This window comes from Galeopterus variegatus, unplaced genomic scaffold (genome assembly GCF_000696425.1).
Source record: "Galeopterus variegatus unplaced genomic scaffold, G_variegatus-3.0.2 Scaffold4311, whole genome shotgun sequence".
In the NCBI taxonomy this organism is placed as follows: domain Eukaryota; kingdom Metazoa; phylum Chordata; class Mammalia; order Dermoptera; family Cynocephalidae; genus Galeopterus; species Galeopterus variegatus.
The window spans coordinates 71,612-98,858 of NW_007730422.1; the positions used below are offsets into that span (position 1 = coordinate 71,612).

A 27,247-nucleotide genomic window follows, 5' to 3' on the forward strand; every position below is an offset into this window, starting at 1 on the left:
CAAATTCCTTGCTTGATCGTTGTTCAAAAAACAACGATCTTAATGGGAGGTGAAGCAGAAGAAAAGTAAGAATTAAAAATTTAAATGCAACTAAGGTCTTGGGTTAGATGCTAATTCTTGTTTGTCTTTTAGAAATTACCCCCCTAGCAAGGTTGTGGAGAAAAAGGAACTCTCATACATTGTTGGTGGGACTGCAAAATGGTGCAGCCTCAATGGAAAATGGTATGGAGGTTCCTCAAACAATTGCAGATAGATCTACCATATGACCCAGCTATCCCGCTGCTGGGAATATACCCAGAGGAATGGAAATCATCAAGTTGAAGGTATACCTGTTCCCCAATGTTCATCGCAGCACTCTTTTCAGTAGCTAAGAGTTGGAGCCAGCCCAAATGTCCATCATCAGATGAGTGGATACAGAAAATGTGGTATATCTACACAGTAGAATACTACTCTGCTATAAAAAAGAATGAAATACTGCCATTTGCAACAACATGGATGGGCCTAGAGAGAATTATATTAAGTGAAACAAGTCAGGCACAGAAAGAGAAATATCACATGTTCTCACTTATTTGTGGGAACTAAAAAAAAAATAAATAAATACACAAACAACCTGAGGGGGGAGGGAAGAAGACATAACAATTACAATTTCTTGAAGATGATACGACAAGCAAACAGAAAGGACATTGTTGGGAGGGAGGGGGGAGAGGGAGGAGGGAGGGAGGTTTCAGTAATGGGTCACAATAATCAACCACATTGTATATTGACAAAATAAAATAAAATTTAAAAATAAATGAATGAACGAATGAAGGAATGAATGAACAAATAAATAAATAAAAGAAATTACCCCCCTAATTCCTATCCTTGATGTGGTACTAGGGCTAATGTAGGAATCTTGCCGTCGCCGCCCATTGTAGTGCTCTTTATCCTGTTTGTGATGCCAATTGTAAAGCTAGGTGGCCATGCCAGTTGTCAGGCTCTTTTACCTGCTGGTAATCCTGCACCGACTGGGCCATTTGCCGAGCTAGGGCTGGGTCTGGAGTTCCCAGACCCCTCAAGCCCGTTCCAGACTGGATCACGAATCCTTCATATGCCAGGCTAGGTCCCCAGACCCCTCACGTGCCAGAATAGGTCCCCAGAGCCCTCACATGCCAGGCTGGGTCACCAGACCCTTTCCACGCAGGTCTATGAGCTAGGTAACTGGCAAACAGATCCTTGGAAGACGCAGGTTGGAAAGGCATGGACGGTCGTGCCGCGGCTGCCAGAGGCAGTAAACTCCAGCCAAGGGGGTGGCGCTGGGCAGGCACGCTAACTCTGCCCTCACACAACCTATTCACAGCAAATGTTCGGCAGGGTTCTGAACGTCTGAGGGGCCCTGACCATTTTCCCATATTTTCCCAGCACCTGACTAGCAAACCAAGGTAAGAATGAAAATAAGAGCTGTATGAGAAGCAGGAATCTGTTATCAAGGAATATTCAAGCTAAAATTTCACTGACATCATTGAATTGGTATGAAATGTTCACCAATATAAGTCTGGCATAACTGTGTTTAAAAGTTTAAGAGACAAAAAAGTTATTTGACAAATTAGATCACTAAGATCCAAGCAAGGTTTGAGAATTCAGTATTTGTCAAGAAAGTACTAAAGGAAATCTACTTTTTATACATTAAATTATTAGAAAAAAAGACACAAAACATTTTTTAACCACCAATAAATTGGATACCAGTAAATATCCACTTGAAGCTCCTGATTTTATCTAAAGCTCAATTGCATCTCTTTTTTTATCTTTGCAATGGAAATTACTGTACCAGAAAATAAGCCAGCTAATGAGTAACATAATGCATGTCAGTAAAATAGTGTTTCTTACTGTCTTTAGCATACAGCAAAATTTCAAAGGAATACAATTCTGTTTAAGTGTCATGCTGTGGATTGAATTGTGTCCCCCATGTCCGTGTATTAGAAACTTAATTCCCACTGTGACAGTGTTAAGAGGGTGAGAAATCCTATTATGGTGATTGAAAAGTGGGTTCTTGAGAGATGATTAGATTGTGAGGACCATGCCCTAGTAAGTGGATTAATAAGTTGATGGTTTGATGGTGATCATGGGTATGATTCTTAGGCTGTAAAAGGAGAGCATGTGAGGAGCTCTCTCTCTCTTCTGCTCAAGCCATCTGCCATCCCTCAATGTGATACCCTGTGTCACTGAAGTCACCATCAAAGAAGGCCATCACCAGATCTGTTCCCCGAACTTTTGGCTTCCAAGTCTCCAAAATTGTAAGCAATATTCTTTCTTGACAAATTGCCCAGTTTCAGGTATTTCTGTTATAAGCCACAGAAACATACTAAAGCATGTCACCAAACCATTTCTCTAGGAGAATGTAGTGCCAGTGGAAATAACAAGGTTTATTTTCAATAATTTTGTTCATACCTCAAATCCCTGTGGTCTTCCTAGACTCTCTTTTATATATTTCCACGCAACGAGGATCTCTGACACAGACACACTTGTAGCTTTGACATCTGTGGGAGCAGCACTGGGTTCTGAATGAAGGAAAATGGAAATAATAAACCACAATTGTAACGAGTTGTGTCTATCAAAGCATTACCCCTGAATCTGTTGCATGTTAATTTCCTTCTACCTTATTTTTGAAATGAAATGCTGTAGTAGTTATGAAAAACACAACAAGATAAAAAGATAATCTTGTTAGATAATTATACTTGGGTCAAGTCTCATCAATACCTTACCAATGACAAGTGAAAATTCTAGCAAGACAAGAAAAGATCTTTGTTCTTAGATTAGCTAGGACATTTCTGAAGAAGTTAAATTGTCTGACTTAAATTGCCTACCAGTCTAGCATAATAATCAAAAGGATGGTCTGTGGAGTCAGGCTATCAACATGTGTGTGTGTGTGTGTGTGTGTGTGTGTGTGTGTGTGTGTGTGACCGCTGTTGTTTTTTTGTCCTTAAAAAATTTAGTCATTTATTTACCTTTAGGTAAGTTGGTTCATCTCTTTCTAAGCCCTAGTTTTCTCATCTTTAATATGGGCATATAAGAGTATTTATCTCATAGATTTTTAAAGTTAGTTTTAATTTGAATAATACATATACAATATTTAGTACTGTGCTTGACACTTAAAATGTTTATTCACAAGCTATAACATTATTATTACTTATTTATGTTTTACCTTACGCAGGCACAAACAGTCTAAATGTCATTAGATTTTTTTTTATTGTTCCAACCACAAAACTACATTTTTATGATTATATAAAAAATATGTTATGAATCATGATATTTAAAAGGTGTGCTTTGACTTTTAAGACAGGTGTGAACAGAAGAGGAAAGTCCTTGAAGGTCTCGGTACTGCCTTTGCTCAAAACCACCTCTTTTTGTTTCTATGCTCAGTGACCTTTTGCACTATTTTTCTCAAATGCACAGTGTCTGACTGGCATCCATCAAGCGGTGCACTTTATTTGAGGTTGCACTTTATATGAGGAACAAAATATTTCTAGTTTTGACATGGCTGAATCATAAATACTGTGTCATGAACACATGTTAAATGAAATGGCAGAATAAAGGCCATACGTTAGTTCAAACTGTTTTGTACAAAGTCTATTAAGAAAATCCTATCCTATAAAAATTGTAGAGACTTTGGTACTAACCCTAGATCATTGACAAGATTTCAAATTTATTGGCTAATTTTTTTTTTTAGACTCAGTGAACTATATGGAAATGACAGAGTTCCAAATAAGATTTTTAAAAAGCATTAGTACAAATATTGAAGGAATTATAACCATTTCTTGAGATCTTTCCTTTTTTAATAGATGGTGGTCATACATTTATATGGAATGTATTTATATATTATTAATTTAAAAATTTCGGTCAAAAACGTCTACCCTGTTGCTGTAAAAAATGCCCACAAAAGACTTTTCCAAAGATATATGCTTGCAACAAGCAGTGGTTTTCTTTCGGTGAAGACTTTGTTGAAATCACGCTGTAATTGTGTCAACTCAAAGTGCTTTGGCAAATTCACATTAACCTTTGAACAGAAGCTGACATTAATTCCTGCCATGGAATAAATTATAATTTCTCATTTTGTTACCCTTTGTATATCTTTGAATATTTTCTTTCCCTCATTCCACTTTCTGACTCCCTATTATTTGTGCATCTACCTGATTAAGAAAAAAAAACGCATTCTGGTAGAAGTTTCTACTTCATTCTAGAATTCTATTAGCATAGTTACAGTAGACTTTTTTTATTGCTATTTTGTAGGAGTTAAAATTCTTCATTTTGCAAGTAAATAAAATGAAAAGTTGATATTTTTGAGGTCTGTACAACTTGATCTCCAGGATTTAGGATGATTTATTTCATAGGGAGCAAGACTTTGGATATCATTTGTTATTTGGTAGCTGTTTTGCTTCTTTTTAGAATGAATACATTGCAAAGATTTGTCTGCCAAATGCCTTCTTTCAGCTTTTATATTATTGAAACAATTACATCTTAGTCAAAGAAGATTGCAGGGGAATAAATAATTTCAGAAGCACAAAACATGCGGTTGGGTAGCATCCTTTCTCTCTCTCTTTATCTCTAGAGAAGAATTATTTCTTTATCAGCTTTCAGTAGCACTACTCAAGTTTAAGTACTTCTCAAATAGAAAGTTAAACAAGCTAAAAAATAAAAGAAAGTAAAAGAAAATGAAAAATGTTCAGAAATCTACTTCCCAAACAAGCACCTTAATTTCTATTTAAAAGCTCTGAGGATTTAAAATCGAGGTCAGGCCCAACCTAACATTTCACAGTTGCATTCTTCGGGGCTGCACATTACAGTTGCATCTAATTGAATGAGGGTGAATGACTCAAACAAGAACTGAAGAGTCTTTTTTAATCTGTTTCACCTTCTGGATCTAAATCTATCAGAAATAGACCCTTACTGACCTGAATTGGAAATTTCAGCATGTAAAAATAGTGACCTCAGTCAGTTTATTCCAGAAATTTTTATATGTTCTGTTTATAGTTGAGTGAGCATTTTTAAGTGGATCAAAAAGTTTGTTCGGATTGGGACTAGGTATTCTGTTTGGGCATCCCATTGTAACTGAATGATGAAAGATCACAACTAGAAAGAATCTCAGAAAATCACTTAGATCAAAAGTCACAAATAGATGGCCAGTGCGTCTTCAGTCATGTTTTGTTTGTCCACATAATGTGTTAAATTAATTTAAGCCAACATTTAAAAATAAGAATTTCTGGCTTCTCTTGGGGGGAAAAAATGAGGGAGGATACCAAGTATGAATTCTTGAAGAATTAGCAGATGAGGATTAGCAGTTGACTCCATCAGTCAGGGCATGTGCTTCTCAGTTTTGCAGAGTCCGTACCATTCCCTATTGTCTCAAACAGGGAGTCCTTCACTTATTTACATTTTTTACGTGACCCCTATAGACTTTGACCTCTTACCTATATAAGTAGACCCATGAACTATATATATAGTTCATTCTTTTGCTGCTCAATTGCCTCCAAATAACAGACAGAAATGGGTAGAAAAAGATTAGAAACAAACAAGAAAGAGACAAAAATAGATGAGAGGAAGACCTCAAAGTAATAATAATAGTAAAAATAATTGCCATTTATTAAGGATTTGCCATGTTCCAAGCACTGTCCTTAATTCTTTACATGTGTTAATTAATCCTCTCAACAACGCTGTTATCACTATCACCATTTTTCAGATGAAGAAATTAAGAGGCAGAGAGTTTGAGCAACTTGCCCAAGATCACACAGCTGCTAAACGGCGGAGGGAGGATTTGAACACAGTCAGGCCCTGACTGCCACTCTGTCCTGCTTCTGGGCATACGTTTATATTATATATAAACTTGATGCTTTTTCATTTACCATTGCCTTCTTTTCCCCCTTCCCCCTTCACGTCTAAATTCTCTCAAGAACATTAATCTTGGGCTCAGCACTTAAGCTCTCTACTGCTAGGTCTTGCCAGAACACACCTGGACCTGCATCATTATCTGTTTAACTCTGCCACAGGCTTACTATCAACTCCCTTGATTTCTATTTCATGGGCTTTTTGATAATTTTGAAACAGTTTCATTTCTCCTCATAGATCATGCCATATTTCACTATCTCTTACACTCTCCTGATCTCTACATCACAGGATGTTTTCTGTCATTCTGACTCCTGTCAGGTAATTTGATGAAAGTTCAGGGACTTATTTCTGATATTGTACTAGTGTTACGTCTAGTAGACTCAAAGACTTAACAGGATCTCTCTTTTTTTCTTTTACTTATGATGATATTAATTAGGTCATGGATAACTTCTTCACTCCAATCTTGGGCTATGAAGTGGACAGGCTGATTGATAGATTTCAGTTTCCTTTAGATTAAAAAATTTGGACAGAGTTGCCATGTTCATGAATTTAGATGATACATTTGTATTAAGTGACCTAGCAGCTGGAGTTCTCCAAGTAATACCGGGGGATGTGCTTGTAATATTGATTATACATCTGACTTCCCAAGAGGGGTAAGCAACAGCATTAATCAAAGGAGAGTTTAATAAACTCCTTGGGAGAAGGGTTATGGTTTCATTATTTAAAAATTCAGTGAAGACAGCTGTAGTTGAACTTTTATAGGCATTAATCCAAATAGATCATCTGGCAAAGACAGGAAATTATTCCTTGTATTTTTCAACTAATATCTCAATTTATTAATTTTCAAGTTCACATAAATCCCACTGAGCTCACTTTCAGCTAAAAACTAATCTGTAGAATAACACCTTATGAATGTTAAGTTTTAATTTGAGCTGTGGTAGCTCCATTTGTAAGGGGATAATTGCATGTAATTTTCTGCAAATGAAGAGAGGTTTATTTGGTTTCATAAAAATAAAAGCAGTGTATTTTTTCCACATAAGGCAAAACCCAAAAATACTAGAAAAGACCAAAGCACATCAAAAATAAATAAATCTTTCCACATATAATTAATCTATATAGAATTTCCTTCTTTTTTTCTATTAGGTGTAATTGAATGCTCTGGTTCTTTCCCTTTCCAAAGTTACAGAAACAAGAACTAAGTATAACACGGATGTAAGTTTGACTATTAAGTATTTCTAGAACTGTGGAAGTAAAAGCTGATTTAATTTTTTACCTTGGAAAGAATCACTTTTTATCATTTCTACTACCATGCATTTTAAAATAACTTATATTGCTACTTTTCTATTCTTTAAAAAACTGGAATTATTTCCAAAAGTAGAGTATTATATAGGATTATATTACACCCTAGAAATCTGAAGTCAAATCAGGGTTAGGAATGCACGTAATTCTTGCTTGTTTTAAAGGGTATAAATGTTTGATATATGTACAGGGTGTATGGAAATCCTGGCAGGCAAATATTTCTCCTTTCAGGCTTATGACAGATGTTGCTTGGCACTGACAGAGCCATTAAGGGTTACTTCTGTTGTGGAAACATTGAAAGGCTTCAAAGGCTGGAGGGTGGTAGCAGAAGAACCCTTTGGAACTTTACTGACAGTATTCTAGGGCAACAGTCCACCTCAGAGTTGCGAGAGTCAGGGTCATATCCCAAGTGATTTATCAACTATCAGTACTTATAAGTGATGATTCCTTTTAATGAAAGGCCAATTCAAGGTTTTCCCTATAATAAAGTAATTCTCATTTTCATACCAATAGGCTTTTTTGAGAGGAAAGAAAGAGATGGAGGATATGGACAATGCACAGAAGCACTTATGGAAGTGTGTTCTGGATGTGAATGTCATCCTTCATCAATCTTCCCAGTGGGAAATAGGTGGAAAAGTAGTACTGTAATGTGTGCCTTGTAAGTCCTTCTGTTCAGTGCTTCCCTCCAAACAACATTAGTTCTTGTGGCTGCATTTGGCATATTTTTCTTCCTGGCTTAGCATGAGCTATGAAAAGGTGGCTGCTTCATTGTGCTCTAGGCATGTAGCTTAGTTTTCCTGATATAAAGAGAAAGAACTAAGTTCATAAACAGAAATGGAAATTGAGTCTCATTCCTCTTGTTCTTGACTGCGTCTAAGAATATAGAGGAATTTTAGGTGATCAACAAGTGATCTGGGTTAATGAAAGAATAAAGAAGCAGAATTGTCTTCTGACAATACAATCTTAATCTTAATCTGAAATACAATCTTAACCAGATCAGTTGAGCTCTGGGCAAGACTATGAATGATAAAATGTACACTGTGCATCTGTGTGAGCATCCATAGACAGAGGAGAGAAACCTGCGCTGGCACGAGTACAATATATTGTTTTATGAGTTTATTACAAATCTTGACTCCTTTAAATATAATTTAATCTTTGAAATGTTCACTCCTTTTAAACACTTTGCCAAGTGACTACAAAGGGATGTTGTTTTCCCCTTTTTATACAGCAAAAGTAGATCTATGATTATTGCTTATTCCGGGACAATTGTTTAGAAGAATATTTTACAAAACAGAATAAATTGACAGAATTTCAATTTTAGATTTGGAAGGGCTTCCAGAGATGTTTTATTTTGAGACCTTCATTTTGAAAGTGGAGGAAGATAAGGCTCAGAGATGTGAATAAACGGACCAAGATCTTGTAGTTAGTGTGCTCAGATTTGACCTCAGGTTCTGCTGACTCCAGGCAAATGCTCTCTTTTTCTGTTGTCTTGCCTGGCTTGGTTGACACAATTAAATGATGCTAACACTTTACTCATATTTGTACACTAAGTTCCAAATTTCTAAATTTAATTAGTGAGCAAATGCAAAATATATGTTTGAATTTTGCTGTCAGAACAAAGGCAGACTCTATCCAGATTTTACTTGCCTGTTATCTTTCATATTTCAGTCTACCTAAATAAATGATGTGTTACTATGAAATATGTTACAGCAACAACCTCAGTGTCTTTGGAAGAAAATATGCATATTTCCATTCTACCTTGAAAGAGAAATATCCAAAGACAAGCCATTTTAAGTTTAAGGGAACACAGTATAAAACAAACAAACAAATACCATGGTGGCGGATATACTTTGGGGCTATGTGTTTGATTATTAGGTTGAGGCAATTTTATTTTTTTATTTTTTTATTTTTTATTTTTTTTTGTCTTTTGTCATTTTCCATGTCTGGCAACGGATCGCAACCCTCAGTGTTGCCCCCGCACCTGACCGGGGACCAGCAACGGGACCGCAACCCTCGGTGTTGCCCCCGCACCTCGCTCAGCCAGTGAGCGGGAACCGGTCTGTATGTGGGATCTGAACCCTCGGGCGGGAGCGCCGCCGCGCTTCCCAAGCGGCGCACTTATCCAGTGCGCCACCGGGCCGGCCCCAGGTTGAGGCAATTTTAAAGCAACATGAATATGTACTTCCTGCATAAAACATGTACCTCAAAATAGATCTTTGGAGTGATAAGTAATAGAAAATATCATATTGTATACATTCCTGGTGAGGCAGTATTGCATAGTGGTTAAAGTATGTGCTTTAGAGTCATATCGACCTGGTTGAAATCCCAGCTCTGTCACTTAACTATTGTTATTCACAACTGTTACAAACTAGTAACACTAGTTTGAATTTGAGAATGTTGCTTAATCTGTCTGAGATTCAGTTTTCTAGAAAATAGATTGGGGCTTGAGATTGCAACCTCATATTTAGTTTAAGCATTAAAATAGACAATATAAGTAATATGGTAAACTGGCTTTTTCTGAAAATACATGAGAAACCTGAGATGCTAAGTGCATAGTGTCTCATTGAAAAGCCTATGATGCTTTGTCGTTACTTGATTCTTCACTTTCCTGATTATTCTTATAAGATGAAATTTCTGCTTCTGTTTCACAATTTGGCTCTATATTATAAAAGTGCAAGGCAGTTTTTAATTGAAAAATTACACCTTACATAAATCAAACATTACCTTTGTTCTTCAATATTCAAATGACCTTATTTATATTGCTCCATGAAGCTCCCAGCTTCACTGAAAGATTAATAATTCTCTTGAGCTATTCAAGTCACCCATGTGGACACAAAGGAAGTACGGGGTAGTTTATATTGACCATGCTTCATGCTTCCATATCTATTTGGAAGATCAGATGAATGCTTTTGGTGGAACATTTTCTCAGTCATTTGTAAAGTTAGGTAATGTAAGCTTTTTTTTTTTTTTTTTTTCTTTACTTGCAGGGCAAATTGAAATTCTTCATTTGAATAGAGGAAGGACTGAGAGGAAAAGCTGACTTTAGAGGGTTAAATCTATCATGCTTTGTCTCAGTCAGAAAATTGCATTTTTGTATTAAAACCCAAAAGAACTCAGGATTTTGGTGTAGAAAGCTGAGTTTGAATTTCAGCTCCACCACCTATTGACTGTGACCATGAGTAAGTCACAGTTTTACAGTGTAGTCATCTGTAAAAACAGGCTTACTGCTTACTAGGTACTGCCCACCTAGTAGTTGTATTTTGAGAATTAAATGAGGACATGCATATGAAGGCAGCATGCTGTAGAAAAATCAAGGATTTAATGGTTAGACAGATCTGGCTTGAATTCCCAGTTACAAGCTGTATAACTGTTAGCAAGTTCCTTAGCTTTATTTCATTTCAATTTCTCTTTTTGCACAATGGAGATAATAACATCTATTACACAAGATATTCATGAGGATTTAATGAAGTTATGTGTGAAAAGCTTCCAACAGAAAGCCCTATCTGATACTTTATCAGTACAATGCTTTGTGCATGGATTAGAATTAAACACTTATTGGCCACATAAATGTAAATTTATTTCACATATATATTTTTAAAGTATAAAATTATGTAAATTTCAAGCCAGAGAACTAGTTAAATGTCCATTCAGAATACAAATTACAGCTAGATGGAAAAAATAAGTTCTAATGGTCTACAGTAGTGCTAGGCATCCATAATTAACAATAATTTATTGTATGTTTTCAAATGGCTAGAAGAGAGGAGCTCAAATACTGTTATCACAAAGATGCTAAATTTTTGTGATGATGGATATGCTAATTAATTACGCTGATTTGATCATCACATATTGTACACATGTATTAAGGTATAACTCTACCTTATAAATGTGTACAATTTATATATGTCAATTAGAAAATAAATTCATAAAAAATGTTCATCCAAATAATAGAGTACACTGCAGGGATTAATTATTATTAATGTTATTATCATGGAAACCTGTTTGCCACATACAGTTAGGGAGTGAAGAACATAAAGCAACATGTATGGAATAATCATTTTTTCATATAAAAATTTGAAAAAAGTTTGGAAAAATATATCTGAAAAATGTAGTAAGATTATGTGTGTTTTATTTTCTCTTTTGTCTTATTTGTACTTTCTAATATATACACAATTTCTCATTATTTATATAACAAAATAAAATATTAATATGTTGAGTAAAAATAATAGGGATAAAGAAACTGACCTCCTTCAGCTGAACATATGACCACAATTTGACTAAATGGCCCATCTCCTTTATTGTTATAAACGCCAACCTTCACTTCAAAGGGAGTAAGAGGTGGGACACTTTCATCTCGATAAATGAATTTGGAAGCTTCAGAGGATGTCACCATTTTTTCCTTCCAGCCACGTGTTCCATTTGGTCTGAAAGCCACAATATAGCCAAAGCCTTCCCCATTCTGAAACTCTTCAGATACTGGCTAAAGAAGAAACATGCAATTAATTGTCAGCAAAGTGATTAATTTCTTTTAAAAAAACTCTCCAAACTCTTAGTTTTTTTTGTTATGGATAACTAGAGAAAAAGAGAATTTAAAATTTTTATACTACATAGGAAGCCAACATAGCACAGACACTTTGGCAGTTTTTGGAAACTTAAAATGCTGTAATAGTAATAGATAAAAAATTAAAATATATCAGTTGATAAGTAAGAAAACTGTCAAGAGTATTGAAAACTCTTGAAGTGAAACAAATTTGCTCCAATTAGTCATGTATAAGAAATGAAGGTCCTTGGCTTCTATGCTACAATTTAACATGTTGGGGAAAACTGTCCTATGGTCTGGTTGCTGGGAACATCTTGTCACTGGTAATGCTCTGCAGAGCCCTTTGCACAGCAAATCCAGAGCTATTAAGGAAAGATCTTTCTTCTAGTGTTCTTTCCAATTGCCTTTGTGCTGTACTAATGTAAAAAACCTGGACTATAGTTTTTGTTCAAGAAACTTCTTGTGCTGTACAGCTTACATTTATATTTGTTAAATGGGCTTCAACTGCACACCATAGAAAGGAGTAATTGTGATTGACTAGTCAATGGAGCAAAGTTACAAGCCATTAACTAGCACCATGCTTCACACATATTAGGTACGTAATAAATATTTGTTAAATATCTTTTTTTGTTTTGAATTTTGACTCAAAGAAAAACTGTGTATTGAGTATAGGAAGAGAGACAAAGCTTATTGTATTAAAGATTATAGGGAAGGGCAATTTCATTTAGAGAGATCTGATCTCAGTGAAATTCAGATATTGGGAAATTAATACCTTTGCAGAAATCAAAAACAAGATATGATGTTTTATTGAAGAAAAGGAGAATGAACAAAAGAATAGGACAGACGATGTGCTCATGAAGATTTCTTATTGGGAAAAGAAATCTTTCTGTATATTTTATTACTGCTGTTAGAGACTGTCAGGGATTTGTTCCGTTTTGTCCAACAGACATCTCCATTTCTGTGTATTCTAAGGCTCAGTTTTGTGAGCTACCTGGTTATATTTGATAATAAGTTATTTAACGTCTAAAAAGAAAAGTTGCTTCACAGAAGATAAATGTGCTTCTCACACCCCTTTTACCCCCACTCTTTTCCTGTGAAAAAGATACTTTGGAGGCCATATGATGAGGCAGACAAAGGACCACAAATTTTATAATCAAAATTCCAATTCTGTTTACTAGGGAAGGTACTTAAACAGTGCCTGCTTCATAATTTGTAGAAGTAGGAAAACCATCCCTACTAATAGGATTGTTTTAAGGGTTAAATGCGATAACCCAGGCGTGGTGCCACATATTCTGTGGTGGTTAATTCCTTTGTCCCCACTGGTTTCAGCTTCCAAATAAATCTAAGGGACTTCTTAACTGTAAAATAATGGAATATCACACTAAGCCAAACAAACACCTGAAGTAATCTGTGAGAGTGAGATAGGAGATGCTGTTTCAATGGGTTTGGGTTTCAGGACACACTTCTGGATTTCAATCCACTTCCCAAGATCTCAAGCCCGTCTTCTAGGCCCTCCCCTTGGAGGAGAGTTACTCTTGCTTGTTGGACCTATTTTTGGCACCAAATGGGGAAATTGAGACCTCACGGGGCTAATTTATGCAAACCCAGTGCCTGGGCATGCTCAGTAGAAAGAGGTTATATAACCCTAATAGCCAAGTATGCTCGGTAAAGTCGAGTTTATCCTTTGAATGACTTTCCACTAGAGGTGTTAAAGAGCACAGAATATTCTTGAATGTGTTTGGTGCATGTGATAGAATTTGACCAATGAACATGCCCTAAAAGACCAACTGAGCATGTGCAAGAGTATGTTACATAATAGGGAACCCACCCCCTTACTTGAATATTCATTAGATTGAAGGGATATGCATTATTAGATGGTGAAACTATAAAAGTGGAATCCCGGTAGGTGGCGGGGTTGTTGCTCACTTTCCTGGGGCCAACCCGCACCTCACAGACTGTGTAGTGTATACTTTCTTTTTGTATCAGATTTACTTTCAGCAAGCAGCTGCTCACTTTCTTGAGCCAGCCTGCACTCTGTACTAAACATTAAGTGTGTATTTCTTACTTTTGTCTTACACTTGCCCTGCTTAGTCTCTGGAGCTAGGTCACATGTTTTCTGTGAAATCTGTATCACTTATTTATTATTTTGTATCAGATTTACTTTCAGCAAGCAGCTGCTCACTTTCTTGAGCCAGCCTGCACTCTGTACTAAACATTAAGTGTGTATTTCTTACTTTTGTCTTACACTTGCCCTGCTTAGTCTCTGGAGCTAGGTCACATGTTTTCTGTGAAATCTGTATCACTTATTTATTATATTAAACCTGTTTTCACTTTCTACTGTGACTCTGCCCTTGAATTCTTTCCTGTGGCAGAGTCAAGAATCTGGTAAGAGGATGGGGTGGGTTAAGGCTGGCCATTGGGCCTCCCCAGACCCTCTCTTCTGGTCTCAAGAGGATGTGTTTTAATCATTCCAACTTTACGTTGAGATAGTCTGTATGACTGGAAAGCATACCTTAGACTTGGAGAAAAGTCTTCTGGGGCCTGGTATGACACTGAGAAAGCTTCATTTTGGCAACACTCGTCTGAGTAATGCATGCTCAAAGTGTTTCTCAACTTCTTTAAAACAGAAATTTACTCAGTCTCTCTGTACCAAGGGCAAGTACCAGATGTATCACTTTAGTTTCTAAGAAATTAACCAGTTCTGACACCCAAGTAGAGGATGTCTTACCTCCCAGGCGATGACTAACTCATGCCTTCTTCCGCTTCTTCCACTTACATTGGTGGGTGCTGTCTTTGGAACTGTGGATACAAATGGCTTGAGAGTGAGAAGAATAAAGAGACATGTAGTGTAATTCCCTTAGAATAAGAATACATCATGACCCTTGTTACATAGGGTAAAATCCTGAGATAAACAAATTAAACGTGAGTTTGAAGCTATATTAAAATTGAAGTCATGTAAAATATTAAAGTATTTGTGGCAGATACCCTGCTTTCAAATCTGTGTGGGAGAGTTTGATATACATTTTTCATGGCTACATGCTGCATCCCCAAACTAGTTCCTTTGTACATGCTCCATGGTAGCAATGTGTAAATCATAATTAACACTATAGCCAAGGCCATCTACTAATGGTTAGTAAATTTCGTCCTTCAAGATGCTCACTTGTCTCCTCTTTGCTAACGATATGACTCTTCTGTTGTCCCAGGGCTTCCAGAGCTCCCAGGAAATCCACAAGTTGACTGGCATTATTGCCTTACCAGAACCCCCAGGAAACTCCAGTTTGAAGAAATCTTAGTAACAATTCCACGGAGTAAGAACCTACTTAAATGAATAAATGTCCAAAAAAAAAAAAAAAAATCTGTCAACAATCAATCTCTCTGCAAACTGCAAAATATATAGGCACTCAGTGAAACTTTTTCAAATGAATAACTATTACAAGAATAAATGTGTGTCAAAGAAATAAATTTCCCCTTCAATGCACCAAACCACAAAATCATCAGTTGAAAGTGAATGTTTTCAAATGAAGAACTGTTAAATGAAGAAAACTGTTAAAAGAAATCATTTTCCAGGCTATGAGCTTACATGAGCAATTTTACACTTCAGCATTGCCTTTCTATCCCACAATATAGTTTTTAAATGATATTGATATACTCATAAACAATAAATTTACTGTCATGTATTACCTACTTGGATGAAAGGTTATTAATTACTGGTAGATATTCTCATAGCATTTTATAAACCAGAAAAACTGAAGTGGAATTTATATATTATCAGAAAGGGAAAAAAAAATTCACCCTGAGTCAGGGAGGTGGGAGAGAAAAACCTGTGAATATATAATTGCTCCATTGAAATCAATGACCTTTATTCATCCAGGGCCCAAATTTTAGTATCTTTGGGCACGTTTTTTCTCCATAAGCACGATTCTTCTCTTGCTCATGTACATTTTGTAGCTATGAAAATAGGATTACACAGCAGCAGGATATATACAGCAGTAGCTCCCAATCTCTTTTTTCTTTTTTCACACTTACTTGCATACTAAAGATTATTCATATGTAGAGTTCACTTTCGTGGATTCTCTCAGAATTACATGAAATTGGATACCTTTTTGTCTCTGGTTCAAGAAGTTACATGGAATTCAACTGAGAAAAAATGATGGCATTAGAACAATAACTGTGAATATATCCTAATTTATTTGAACAGAAAGCAAATCATGTGTTAACATGAGTTTTTTTTTAATTAGTTGTCACAGTTATTGCTACATGCAACAAACAGTGACGTGTCAGTATGCCTTGACACCATGTCTGAAAAACCATGCCTGAAAAACCATGTCTGTTATATGGTACTAGTTTTAAATTTATTTTCTGGTCTGTGGTATGGGTAAGGCGCACAAGAAAGAAGGTGGTTTAAGTGTATGTGTAAAAGGACAGGGATCCAAAAGTTCCAAATATTCCCTAGTAGCTAATCTCAGAGTTCTTAATGTCATGACCGCCATAGTCAAATGAATAATTGAAGCAAGTTAATTTGCTGATATTATGTCATTATGGCTATTCTTAGTACCACTTTTTTTTAAAGTGCGCGTGCACAAACACACACACACACACACACACACACACACTCTTCACATTTATCTCTGACAACTCACATTTATTTTTATTTATTTATTTATTTATTTATTTTCCTTTTTGTCTCTTTTTTCGTGACCAGCAACAGATCGCAACCCTCAGTGTTGCGCCCGCACCTCGCTCAGCCAGTGAGCGGCTGTCTGTATGTGGGATCCGAACCCTCGGCGGGAGCGCCGCCACGCTCCCAAGCGGTGCACTGTAGCAGTGCGCCACCAGGCCGGCCGGACAACTCACATTTAAATAACATTATGAGTAGTATCTGCCAGACCAAGTACTTTGTCTATTACATTGGACTAAGTTTATACTCTAAATTTAGGACTTTGAATCCTCTTTTTTGAGGATATCATACCTATGATCATGAATTTCTGTAGAAAGATTAGGCAGTGAAGATCCTTTTCTATTTTGTTCAGCCTTCAAACATCATCTAGAAGGAGCAGGCTCAAAACCTCTAGATTAGAGTTGGAGAGCAGCTCTAGGCTCTCTAGTGGGCATCTCTTGAAACCGATTTAAAAGGTAAGAGCAGAATGAAATACAAGTAACTATTTGAAATCAAAATCTTTGAAGATTTGGTACTATTGTTTCACAATTCAGTAATGCTTTTATTTTTCAGAAAAGATATTTAAATTTTTCAGAAAAGATATTTAAATTTTTCAGAAGTTTTAATTTTCTGAGTAAAATAATTAAAAAGAAATGGATGGACATTTTGGTGAAGACGTGCACCTTGAGGAACTAAGAAAGAAAAATAAGGCTTTCTATGATTTGATTCATTATATGTGGTAATTTCTACATCAAATGTTCCACAAATTACCTAAGTTTGATAAAATTCTTTTATTATGAAGTCAGTCTTTGAGGTTTTCTTACTGCTGCTAATTTCTTTTCAAGACAAGATAGCTCATATTCAACTTAATGTAAAGAAATAAGATACTCCTTTTCTTACCTTACTTCCAATTTTAATGTATACAAAAAGAGGCATTATGGTTCATTGTGTTTTAATAGTAAATGTTCTAAGTACCAACTACTCTTAAATAAAAAAAAGCTTACTAGATATAATAGGAACTACTAATAGAAAACTTAAGGCTTTAAGAGCCGCAACTCAGGCATTGTGTTTTGTTGTCATGGTCACAATGTTTGAATTGGGTACTCTTAATTCTAATTGGCTTAAATTTCCTAATTACATGCAGATGATCAGTGGAGCCCATGCTCATTCATTTCCTTTTCAAGTTGGTGGCACACAGTTATTATCTCTGCAGTCAATGCTTTGGAGTCCACTGATTTTAATTATATCCCTTTATAAAATAACATATTCATGATATGAAGGGATTTGACTTAATCTTTCAGAGCCCTTCTGGTGTGAAAGTTCTATAATTCTTGTTAGTAGCATAAAATTAATATAAATCAAACATCTAATAAATGCTTTCATTGAGTTCAGAGAAATACATATTGACTTAAAAACTAAATATATTTTCAATATAATTAATGAAAACCTGATTTAGAATTAAGCAGCTAGATCTTTTTCTCCCTCAGTTGGCAACTGATAAATGTCATGAGCATATTAGCTTGGAGAATCAAGTTTACATGCGTGGTTAGCAAGTTAAACTCCAATTCTTCTGCATTTCATTCTGAGCAATGCTCCTCCATGAACGGGTAACGTAATTGGTACTTTGCCTACAAGCTACCAATGGCTAGCTCTTTTAGGACTTATCTGACATGTTGAAATATAGACTGTCTCTTTTCATCTTAACATTCTTGCAAACATTTAGAGTGACCAAAATATAGTGTACGACCTTAGTTTAAGCATGCTCAAATATCAAAAAAACTCTATCTAAGTATAATAGTTTAAACAAAGTGAGTCACACTAATGATATGCCTTAACTAGCATTCAACCAAACAAAAGAAAATAAAATAAAATCATTTACCCATCTCCTTTTTTTGCTGAAAAATTTCCAATTTCTATTACAGTAAGTCTTTACATGGCTCTTTAAATAATACAGCTTATTAGAGACCTGAGAGAGGGCATGCAATTTAGGAGCTTAATGGTTATCCAGTGACTGGTTTGGAAAAAAAGGTGCAGAGAAATAGAAAGAGGGAAGGGAGGTTGTACATACAGTAAAGGTGGAAATCAGGAGGGAAATCTAGAAAACAATTTTTTTATGCCCAAATTGAAATGTATAGCACATAAATATTTCAATTAATTCATTATCATGTAATCTCAGTTTACAGAAAGAGTAAAATTTAAAGAGTTTCCAAAATTAAAAAAAAATACCAGTGGTATTTCCTAAAGAGTTCAAACAATGCTTTTATTCTTATCAGTAGGGTAGATGAGGTGGTATGTACAAATGGTGAAGGTATTCTTGTGGTGGTGAGAAAGATCTGGGCTTGTATCTCAGTTCTACCATTCCAGCTGCTCAGCTAAAAATATTTTTTAATGTTTTTGTCCTTCAGTTGTCTCATGGAGATGATAATAGCACTTACTTTTTAAGGTTATGCTCATAATTATTTATCACAGTGCCTGGAACTGTAATTAATGAGGACTAGCCAATACTATTATCTGCTTAGATTTGAAAAATAGAAAGTGGTGAAGTCTTCTATACTAGATGCTAAACATTCAGCATAACTCTATATACATGTGATCGTGAAATATAATAAGTTTCTTGGATATTTGGATAATATTATTTTGGTAGTACCATGGCAATTATGTTTTCAGTTTTGGCACAGCTTGTTTTAAAAAGGATGTCAAAGCAATATGCCCTTTTTGTTTTGCAAAAGAGGTTTCTAGGATATTTCAGAAAATAGATTTCTCTGATTTATGAACCTTTTTATCAATAGCAACAGTCAAGAACGCAGGAGGTGAGTACATACAGTCAATGGTGTTTACCTCAACTCATGTTCTCTTCTCTATTTATACAGATTTTCAAGGAACTAAAAGCTTACAATGGATAAAATAGTCTCTTAATGAGATTTGTGGGTCAAAAGAGGAGATGAAAAGTCGAGAAGAAGAGAGTAGGTGGGGAGAGGGGATTACTTTAGAGGTATCATATTTGGAGTAAGGTCTGGGTTAGAATCCCAGCTCTGCCACTTATTGGCTAGATAAACTTGTGTGAGTTTATTAAACTCTATACATATATTTTCTCACCTGTAAAATGGGAATAAACACCATTTTAGAGGAATGCTTTAGAGAGCTGATGTGAAAATTAAACAAAATTAAATGATAGAATGAGGGGCAAGTGTTTGGCACAGGGACTGGAATGTGGCTCATGTACGTGGTATTATGGGGACTAGGGAGATAGGAAAAGTCTAACTGGAGTGTCTCGCATTCACTCCTGGGTTGATAACCAAAATTAAACAAAATTAAATGATAGAATGAGGGGCAAGTGTTTGGCACAGGGACTGGAATGTAGCTCATGTACGTGGTATTATGGGGACTAGGGAGATAGGAAAAGTCTAACTGGAGTGTCTCACATTCAGTCCTGGGTTGATAACTTCTCTTTTCCCTTTTTTCTTTCATGCTCAATTCTACTGCTCTCTCATTACTTTGCTCCTCATCTTTCCCTTTTCATTGAAATCTTTGCAGCAGAAAGAAGCTACTTGTCAGAAAGGACATGCTGAACGATTAGCCAGGTTTCCTTCAAAAAGGCATTTGTTAAAGTTATCCTCTCTGCCTATTTCTTGAATACATTTTGCAGAAATGCTTGCCTGGACCAAAGTGGTTTCACGATTTAAAAATAGTGTCTGCTATATGAGCCATACTGTTATCTTCTATTTTTCCTAATAATTGAGTTTGGTCTTAAAGTTCTGTTGCTTGCCAAGATTTTTGTCTTCTCCTAGTCTTACTAAAAATCATTTTTAAAATTTAATGTAATTAAATTACTTATTGGATTGAAGACATCTGTAATGTTTATTTAACAGTATTTTCTTTTAGATTTTTCAAATTATTTCAGCTTAATGCTCTATATTTTCTAAATAACATTTTTTTNAAAAAAAATACCAGTGGTATTTCCTAAAGAGTTCAAACAATGCTTTTATTCTTATCAGTAGGGTAGATGAGGTGGTATGTACAAATGGTGAAGGTATTCTTGTGGTGGTGAGAAAGATCTGGGCTTGTATCTCAGTTCTACCATTCCAGCTGCTCAGCTAAAAATATTTTTTAATGTTTTTGTCCTTCAGTTGTCTCATGGAGATGATAATAGCACTTACTTTTTAAGGTTATGCTCATAATTATTTATCACAGTGCCTGGAACTGTAATTAATGAGGACTAGCCAATACTATTATCTGCTTAGATTTGAAAAATAGAAAGTGGTGAAGTCTTCTATACTAGATGCTAAACATTCAGCATAACTCTATATACATGTGATCGTGAAATATAATAAGTTTCTTGGATATTTGGATAATATTATTTTGGTAGTACCATGGCAATTATGTTTTCAGTTTTGGCACAGCTTGTTTTAAAAAGGATGTCAAAGCAATATGCCCTTTTTGTTTTGCAAAAGAGGTTTCTAGGATATTTCAGAAAATAGATTTCTCTGATTTATGAACCTTTTTATCAATAGCAACAGTCAAGAACGCAGGAGGTGAGTACATACAGTCAATGGTGTTTACCTCAACTCATGTTCTCTTCTCTATTTATACAGATTTTCAAGGAACTAAAAGCTTACAATGGATAAAATAGTCTCTTAATGAGATTTGTGGGTCAAAAGAGGAGATGAAAAGTCGAGAAGAAGAGAGTAGGTGGGGAGAGGGGATTACTTTAGAGGTATCATATTTGGAGTAAGGTCTGGGTTAGAATCCCAGCTCTGCCACTTATTGGCTAGATAAACTTGTGTGAGTTTATTAAACTCTATACATATATTTTCTCACCTGTAAAATGGGAATAAACACCATTTTAGAGGAATGCTTTAGAGAGCTGATGTGAAAATTAAACAAAATTAAATGATAGAATGAGGGGCAAGTGTTTGGCACAGGGACTGGAATGTGGCTCATGTACGTGGTATTATGGGGACTAGGGAGATAGGAAAAGTCTAACTGGAGTGTCTCGCATTCACTCCTGGGTTGATAACCTCTCTTTTCCCTTTTTTCTTTCATGCTCAATTCTACTGCTCTCTCATTACTTTGCTCCTCANCTTAAAGTTCTGTTGCTTGCCAAGATTTTTGTCTTCTCCTAGTCTTACTAAAAATCATTTTAAAAATTTAATGTAATTAAATTACTTATTGGATTGAAGACATCTATAATGTTTATTTAACAGTATTTTCTTTTAGATTTTTCAAATTATTTCAGCTTAATGCTCTATATTTTCTAAATAACATTTTTTTTTTTTTTTTAGAAACAAAGACTAGAGTGACCTTTAAAAACCCCATAGACTTTGTTTACACACTAGTGCCTGACGACTTTGGGTTTTCTAATTGCCCCCAGTAAATAATTCTGCCTGTGCCTTATTTGGCCTGGCCTTCAAAGCCCCATTAAATGCTTTTTACTAAGTCAATCCACATAGTCCCACAGAAAACTAATCCAGTCCATTTTATATTACAGTAGCATGAGGGCACTTTGAACATCCATGGACAGATCCCTATTATCTTTTAATTCTACTTTTCCACAAACTTTTTGAAGTACCCTTGTATTCTATTGTATTTCTTCCATTACTTTTAGACTAAAATATTCTCCTAAGTAACTACCATGGGAAAAAACTGTGAAGATACAAGTGTGAACAAAGATCCTCTCAGGAGTTAGAAGGCAATGTTCAACTAAAGAAATTGTAATAGGAAGTTAAATGAGTCTTTTCTGAACTTGGAATGAGTCACATGTAACTTCAGATGCTAAAGTGAGGTTGCTTAGAGAAAACCATAGACTTGATATAAGATAGGGAAACCAATTTTATGACCCTTCTCCATTACCCCTTTCCAACGTGTGTGTGCATGTGTGTGTATGTAATAATAATAACATACATTATTATAGCCCAAGGAATGCTGTGGTTGTCAGTTTAGAAGATAGATGTGCTGTGTCATTTCTCTGCAACTCTGTCAATGGAGAAGTGGGAGAGTCATTCCCTGTCAAGCTCAGTACAGGGAGGAGCAAGACAACCACTGTAGAGAGTAGTTTTTATTTTATTTATTTATTATTTATTTTATCGAATCATAATTGATTATACATATTTTGAGGGGTCAATGTTGACATATGTTGAACAAATCAATATTACTAGCATATATATTGTTACAAATTGTACTTATTCTTTATGTCCCTTGTCGGGGGTCAATGTTGACATATGTTGAACAAATCAATATTACTAGCATATATTATTGTCACAGATTGTACTTATTCTTTATGTCCCTTGTCCAATCTCTCCCCATTCCCTCCCCCATCCTCCTCCCTCCTCTAATTACCCTAGATTTCTTCTCTCCCTCTGAAAGAGTAATGGCTACTCTGTTGATTTGTTGCCTAGATGATCTGTCCAAATATAGGATGTCCGTAAGAACTATTTTGACCTCTGCTCTAATGGCATAGTGTGGGACTGGGGCAACCTACAAAAGTTTGAAGGTAAACAACATCCAGCTGGGGTGTGAGGTAAGCATTTCAGCTCCCTGCCTGGATGTTGTTGAGCTTCAGACCTTTGTAGGTTGCCCCAGTCCCACACTATGCCATTAGAGCAGAGGTCAAAATAGTTCTTATGAACATCCTATATTTCTAGAGTTTGGCAGGACAGGGATGGGAAATGGTTACTGTAGGCCAAGTGGACACTATGGAAGGTAGGCTTGAGCAGGCTTCTTGGGATCATACCCAGTAAAGCTGCTTTCTAGAGGGTAAGTGTCTTCAAAGAACCCAGTGCACCCCACAAGAGAAAGAAGCAGCATGTAGTCAAATGCCATCACATAGAGCATTCAACACTCTTGTGACAACGATGGATGTACCACCTAAAATTATATATTTCTTCTTGTCTGACCTGGGAAGTGCTAGAGCAACAGTTGGAAGGTTGGGGAGGACGTGGAAAAGAGGAAGACAAGACAAATTATAGCTCTTGGTTCAGGCCTGTGCTGGGATGGAAGAAGAGAGCATGGAATTGGATGTGAGATTAAAGTTTTTATACACATTAAATTGGGATTTTTAAATATCTAACAATGAGATTACCCTAGTACATAAAAGTGCTTGGGATATAATTGGGTCTGAGGCTGGAAATCAGATGGAGCATATTAGAAAGCAATGGGGAAAGGGTAATAAAACTATTTTATGTTTAAACTCTACAGTAAAGTTCAGTCTGTTTAGTAAACCAGTTACATAACTATAATATAGTGCAGAAAGCACGAAGGCTAGGAAAGATTTTTATCTGATTGTCTACTTGATACAATTATCTGCAGGAACATTGATCTCTTAAATGTAGAAAAAAATATTTTTCCTTGTGTGGCCAGAAATATGTGATGACATTTCCACTTCAGAATTGAGAGAGAATGGCGGGGCAGAATACGATGTACTAAGCAATGGGAGAGCTGTCTGAATGTGGCAAAAAATTTTTTTAAGCTTGATCTTTCATTTGAAACTTCTTTTTCTCTGAACTTTTTGCCTTGCCTATACTACAAGAAGCAAAGAAACTGGCTACATGTTGGGACAATATCAAAATCCACTTTTAGACTCAGTACTAGCTACATTAGAAGAATGAAAAAGCCTCATGGCAGGCTAGACACAGGGCTGGGAGGGAAATTCAGAGGAGGAGCATGCTCTGTAGTGTGAGTCACACTGCGAAAGGTTCTCTTGACGCCCAAGTCATTCAGGCAGGCTGCGTGGCCAGGCAGGAGGACACAAATCTGCAGTGCAGATGTCTCACCATGAGGGTATCTTAGAGTAGACAGCTGCAAATTAGATGGCTCTTACTCTATCAACAAACATATGTTTAACCTGAAAACGTTTCCTCAATATGGGAAAAGCTACTTAGGCATGATTAGTATTGTTTAAATTTCCATTTAATAAAGTAATTGCTCATTTAAGTTCGTAATAATGGGGATCATAAAAATAAAATAGTTGCTAATATTGAGCGTTTTCCATGTGCCAGGAACTATGCTAAGCTCTTTGCACACATTATCTTTTTTAATACAATGACCAAAAGAATTAGGTTGTGATATCATCCCATTTTATAGATGAGAAAATCAAAGACTTAAACAGTCTTGTTTATGTTCACACTGCTAGTAATGGCACAGTAGAACATTAATCCAGATTTAAACTAAAAATTTCAATTACACATAAAAGTTTTTTCTTAAAAAAGTATTTATTTGAAATAGCAAAGCTATTATTGGTATTTGTACCAAGAGCCTTGGTGATAATAGAAATTTTATACTGTAGAGAAGACCAAACATTTCTGAATGATAAGTTACGTAGTTTACCTTCTCTCCTTTTCTTTTGTCTTTCAACAGTGTTACAAATATGTTCAATTAAAGTTCAATTAAATGAGAGAATTGCTGTTGTATTCATTTTACATGTTTTCCATTTCTAATTTGAGTATATTTCAGATTCATTTCCTACAATGTCATTTTTCTCTCTTGGGTGTCATCCTTTTAAATAATAGAGAAAGCATTTATATTACCCCATTCTAAATTTATATGTTGGTTTGACAATAGTAACACATTTCAAAAATTAAACACAAGGTTACCTGTCTTTGTCTATCTATCTAATCTCTAACTAAAACTTGTAAGAAAATTTCACTATACATAAATATAAACGTGCATTAAAGTAAAAACACTATTTGTGTTACTATGTTGACATCCTAATGCGAAGAAGTTGGACTAAACCAATTTATCTTATCCTTATTGACTACCAACAGTGTTTTTATAAATGGAAAATTCAAAATATACTGTAGGGGAAAATTGAAAAAAATGAATTTAATTAGTTTTAATTTTTAATTTTTTGGTGTGTGGGAAAGGAGTAATTCTAAGGTATAAATGCTTTATTAAAGCTGCTTTGGAACTTAGAATATTCAAGTAAATAATAGAATTTTATAAAGGCATAAAACTTTCAAATCAAAATCCCTAATGTGAGACTTTTTCTCTCCCAAGTAGCTCTGTCAATCTTCAAAGTTTAGTTGGTCCATTAGAACAGGATCATCTTTTAAAATACAGGATATGTACTCAATAGAGGCAGAGTGTGAAACATGAGGGGATGTCTCAGGATACTGGTATCCCTTTTAATCTGTGCTTCCTGACAAGACAGACACAAAACTCAACACTTGGTTCAACACCATTAGTAGCTCTAGCTCTGTGTGGTACCAAAGCACAAGAAGCATAAAGCAGGCAATACAAGCCTTCCNTACCAACAGTGTTTTTATAAATGGAAAATTCAAAATATACTGTAGGGGAAAATTGAAAAAATGAATTTAATTAGTTTTAATTTTTAATTTTTTGGTGTGTGGGAAAGGAGTAATTCTAAGGTAGAAATGCTTTATTAAAGCTGCTTTGGAACTTAGAATATTCAAGTAAATAAGAGAACTTTATAAAGGCATAAAACTTTCAAATCAAAATCCCTAATGTGAGACTTTTTCTCTCCCAAGTAGCTCTGTCAATCTTCAAAGTTTAGTTGGTCCATTAGAACAGGATCATCTTTTAAAATACAGGATATGTACTCAATAGAGGCAGAGTGTGAAACATGAGGGGATGTCTCAGGATACTGGTATCCCTTTTAATCTGTGCTTCTTGACAAGACAGACACAAAACTCAACACTTGGTTCAACACCATTAGGAGCTCTAGCTCTGTGTGGTACCAAAGCACAAGAAGCATAAAGCAGGCAATACAAGCCTTCCTAAACTTGCTTTCAAAAAAGAGTACTTCATGCATTTTTAATGCTATTTTGCTTCTCTTCCATAATATTTTAATGGACTAAAAGTATGTCACATATATAGAACTCATGATAAAATGGAGAGACAGTCAACACATGATTGAGGTATCTGCAGAAATAGACACAGAAGTCTTTTAAAATGCATCATCTAAATACAAGTGAGCTTGGAATGTGAAAGTGTTTTTGCTAAAATGCTTTTTAATAGCAGGAGGAGATTTATACCATAAAAAGTTTAAAAGAATTATTCATCCCAAACAGATTATTTATTTTTGAAATGAATATTTATAGAAAGCCTCCAAATTAGGCAGTAATCTTTGTCTTTGTTTAAACACAATTAACAATATGCAAAGTAAGGCAGTGCTTTTCAGAAAATATGTGAGCATAAGTACTACTATTGGCACTCATTTCAATATATGCACAGTAAGTACATAAAACGAGAAATGACTAACTTGTTACGTTCTTAATTAATGAACACCTGTACACAATGAAAGCATGGCTGATTTTATGGATGCATGAAAATCCAACCAGGCAATTAATGTTCAATTTAAAGTTCACACTATTGAAAAGGTAGTAGAAAAAAAACTTGAAATAGGCAAATCATAAAAGCAGAAAAGTTGGGTTTTGTGTGGATCAATCTTTTCCAACCTATTTAGGCTATTTTACCTTTTGTTTTCTTGGTTGCATAATTTTTATATAAAAAATCTGAACATCTTTTGTACAGTTACTTGCACTTAATGCAATAAATTGGCCATTTAGAATTATTTTCTTTATTTTTTTAAGAAACAGATATAAGCATGCTTTAGAGAAAGACTCAAATGTTTTGATAGTTTATTTTAATGAACATAAGTTTTGCTTAATTTGTTATAAGTCAAAAATCATATTTTTGATCTAATTCTATGACTGTAATACCAAATGAACAGTTAATTCTTAGTCTTCTATGCACATGTATTTCTGACCTTGGTACGGGTGTGGGCAGGAACATATAAAGGAAAAAAAAAGATTGTTTCCTTTTAAAATATGTGTTAAGTACCAGTGTAAGAGACTGTTCTGGGTTCTAAATATGAAACAGTGAGCAAGAGAAAATCTTCATTCTCAGTGCACTTTTATTTGAGATTGATATAATTGAGCATA

The 27,247-nt window shown here is 35.3% G+C and overlaps 1 protein-coding gene across 1 annotated transcript in view; it reads right to left on the reverse strand.

The window, feature by feature from the left end:
- CNTN5 (contactin 5) overlaps positions 1–27,247 on the reverse strand; it is a 269,147-nt gene that overhangs the window by 35,944 nt on the left and 205,956 nt on the right. Inside the window, exons 9-11 of the mRNA XM_008587234.1 lie at positions 14,421–14,491; positions 11,398–11,632; positions 2,425–2,534 (exon numbers count right to left, since the gene is read on the reverse strand). Of these exons, the coding sequence (XP_008585456.1) occupies positions 2,425–2,534; positions 11,398–11,632; positions 14,421–14,491 (416 nt within the window). The remainder of the gene's footprint in view (positions 1–2,424; positions 2,535–11,397; positions 11,633–14,420; positions 14,492–27,247) is intronic.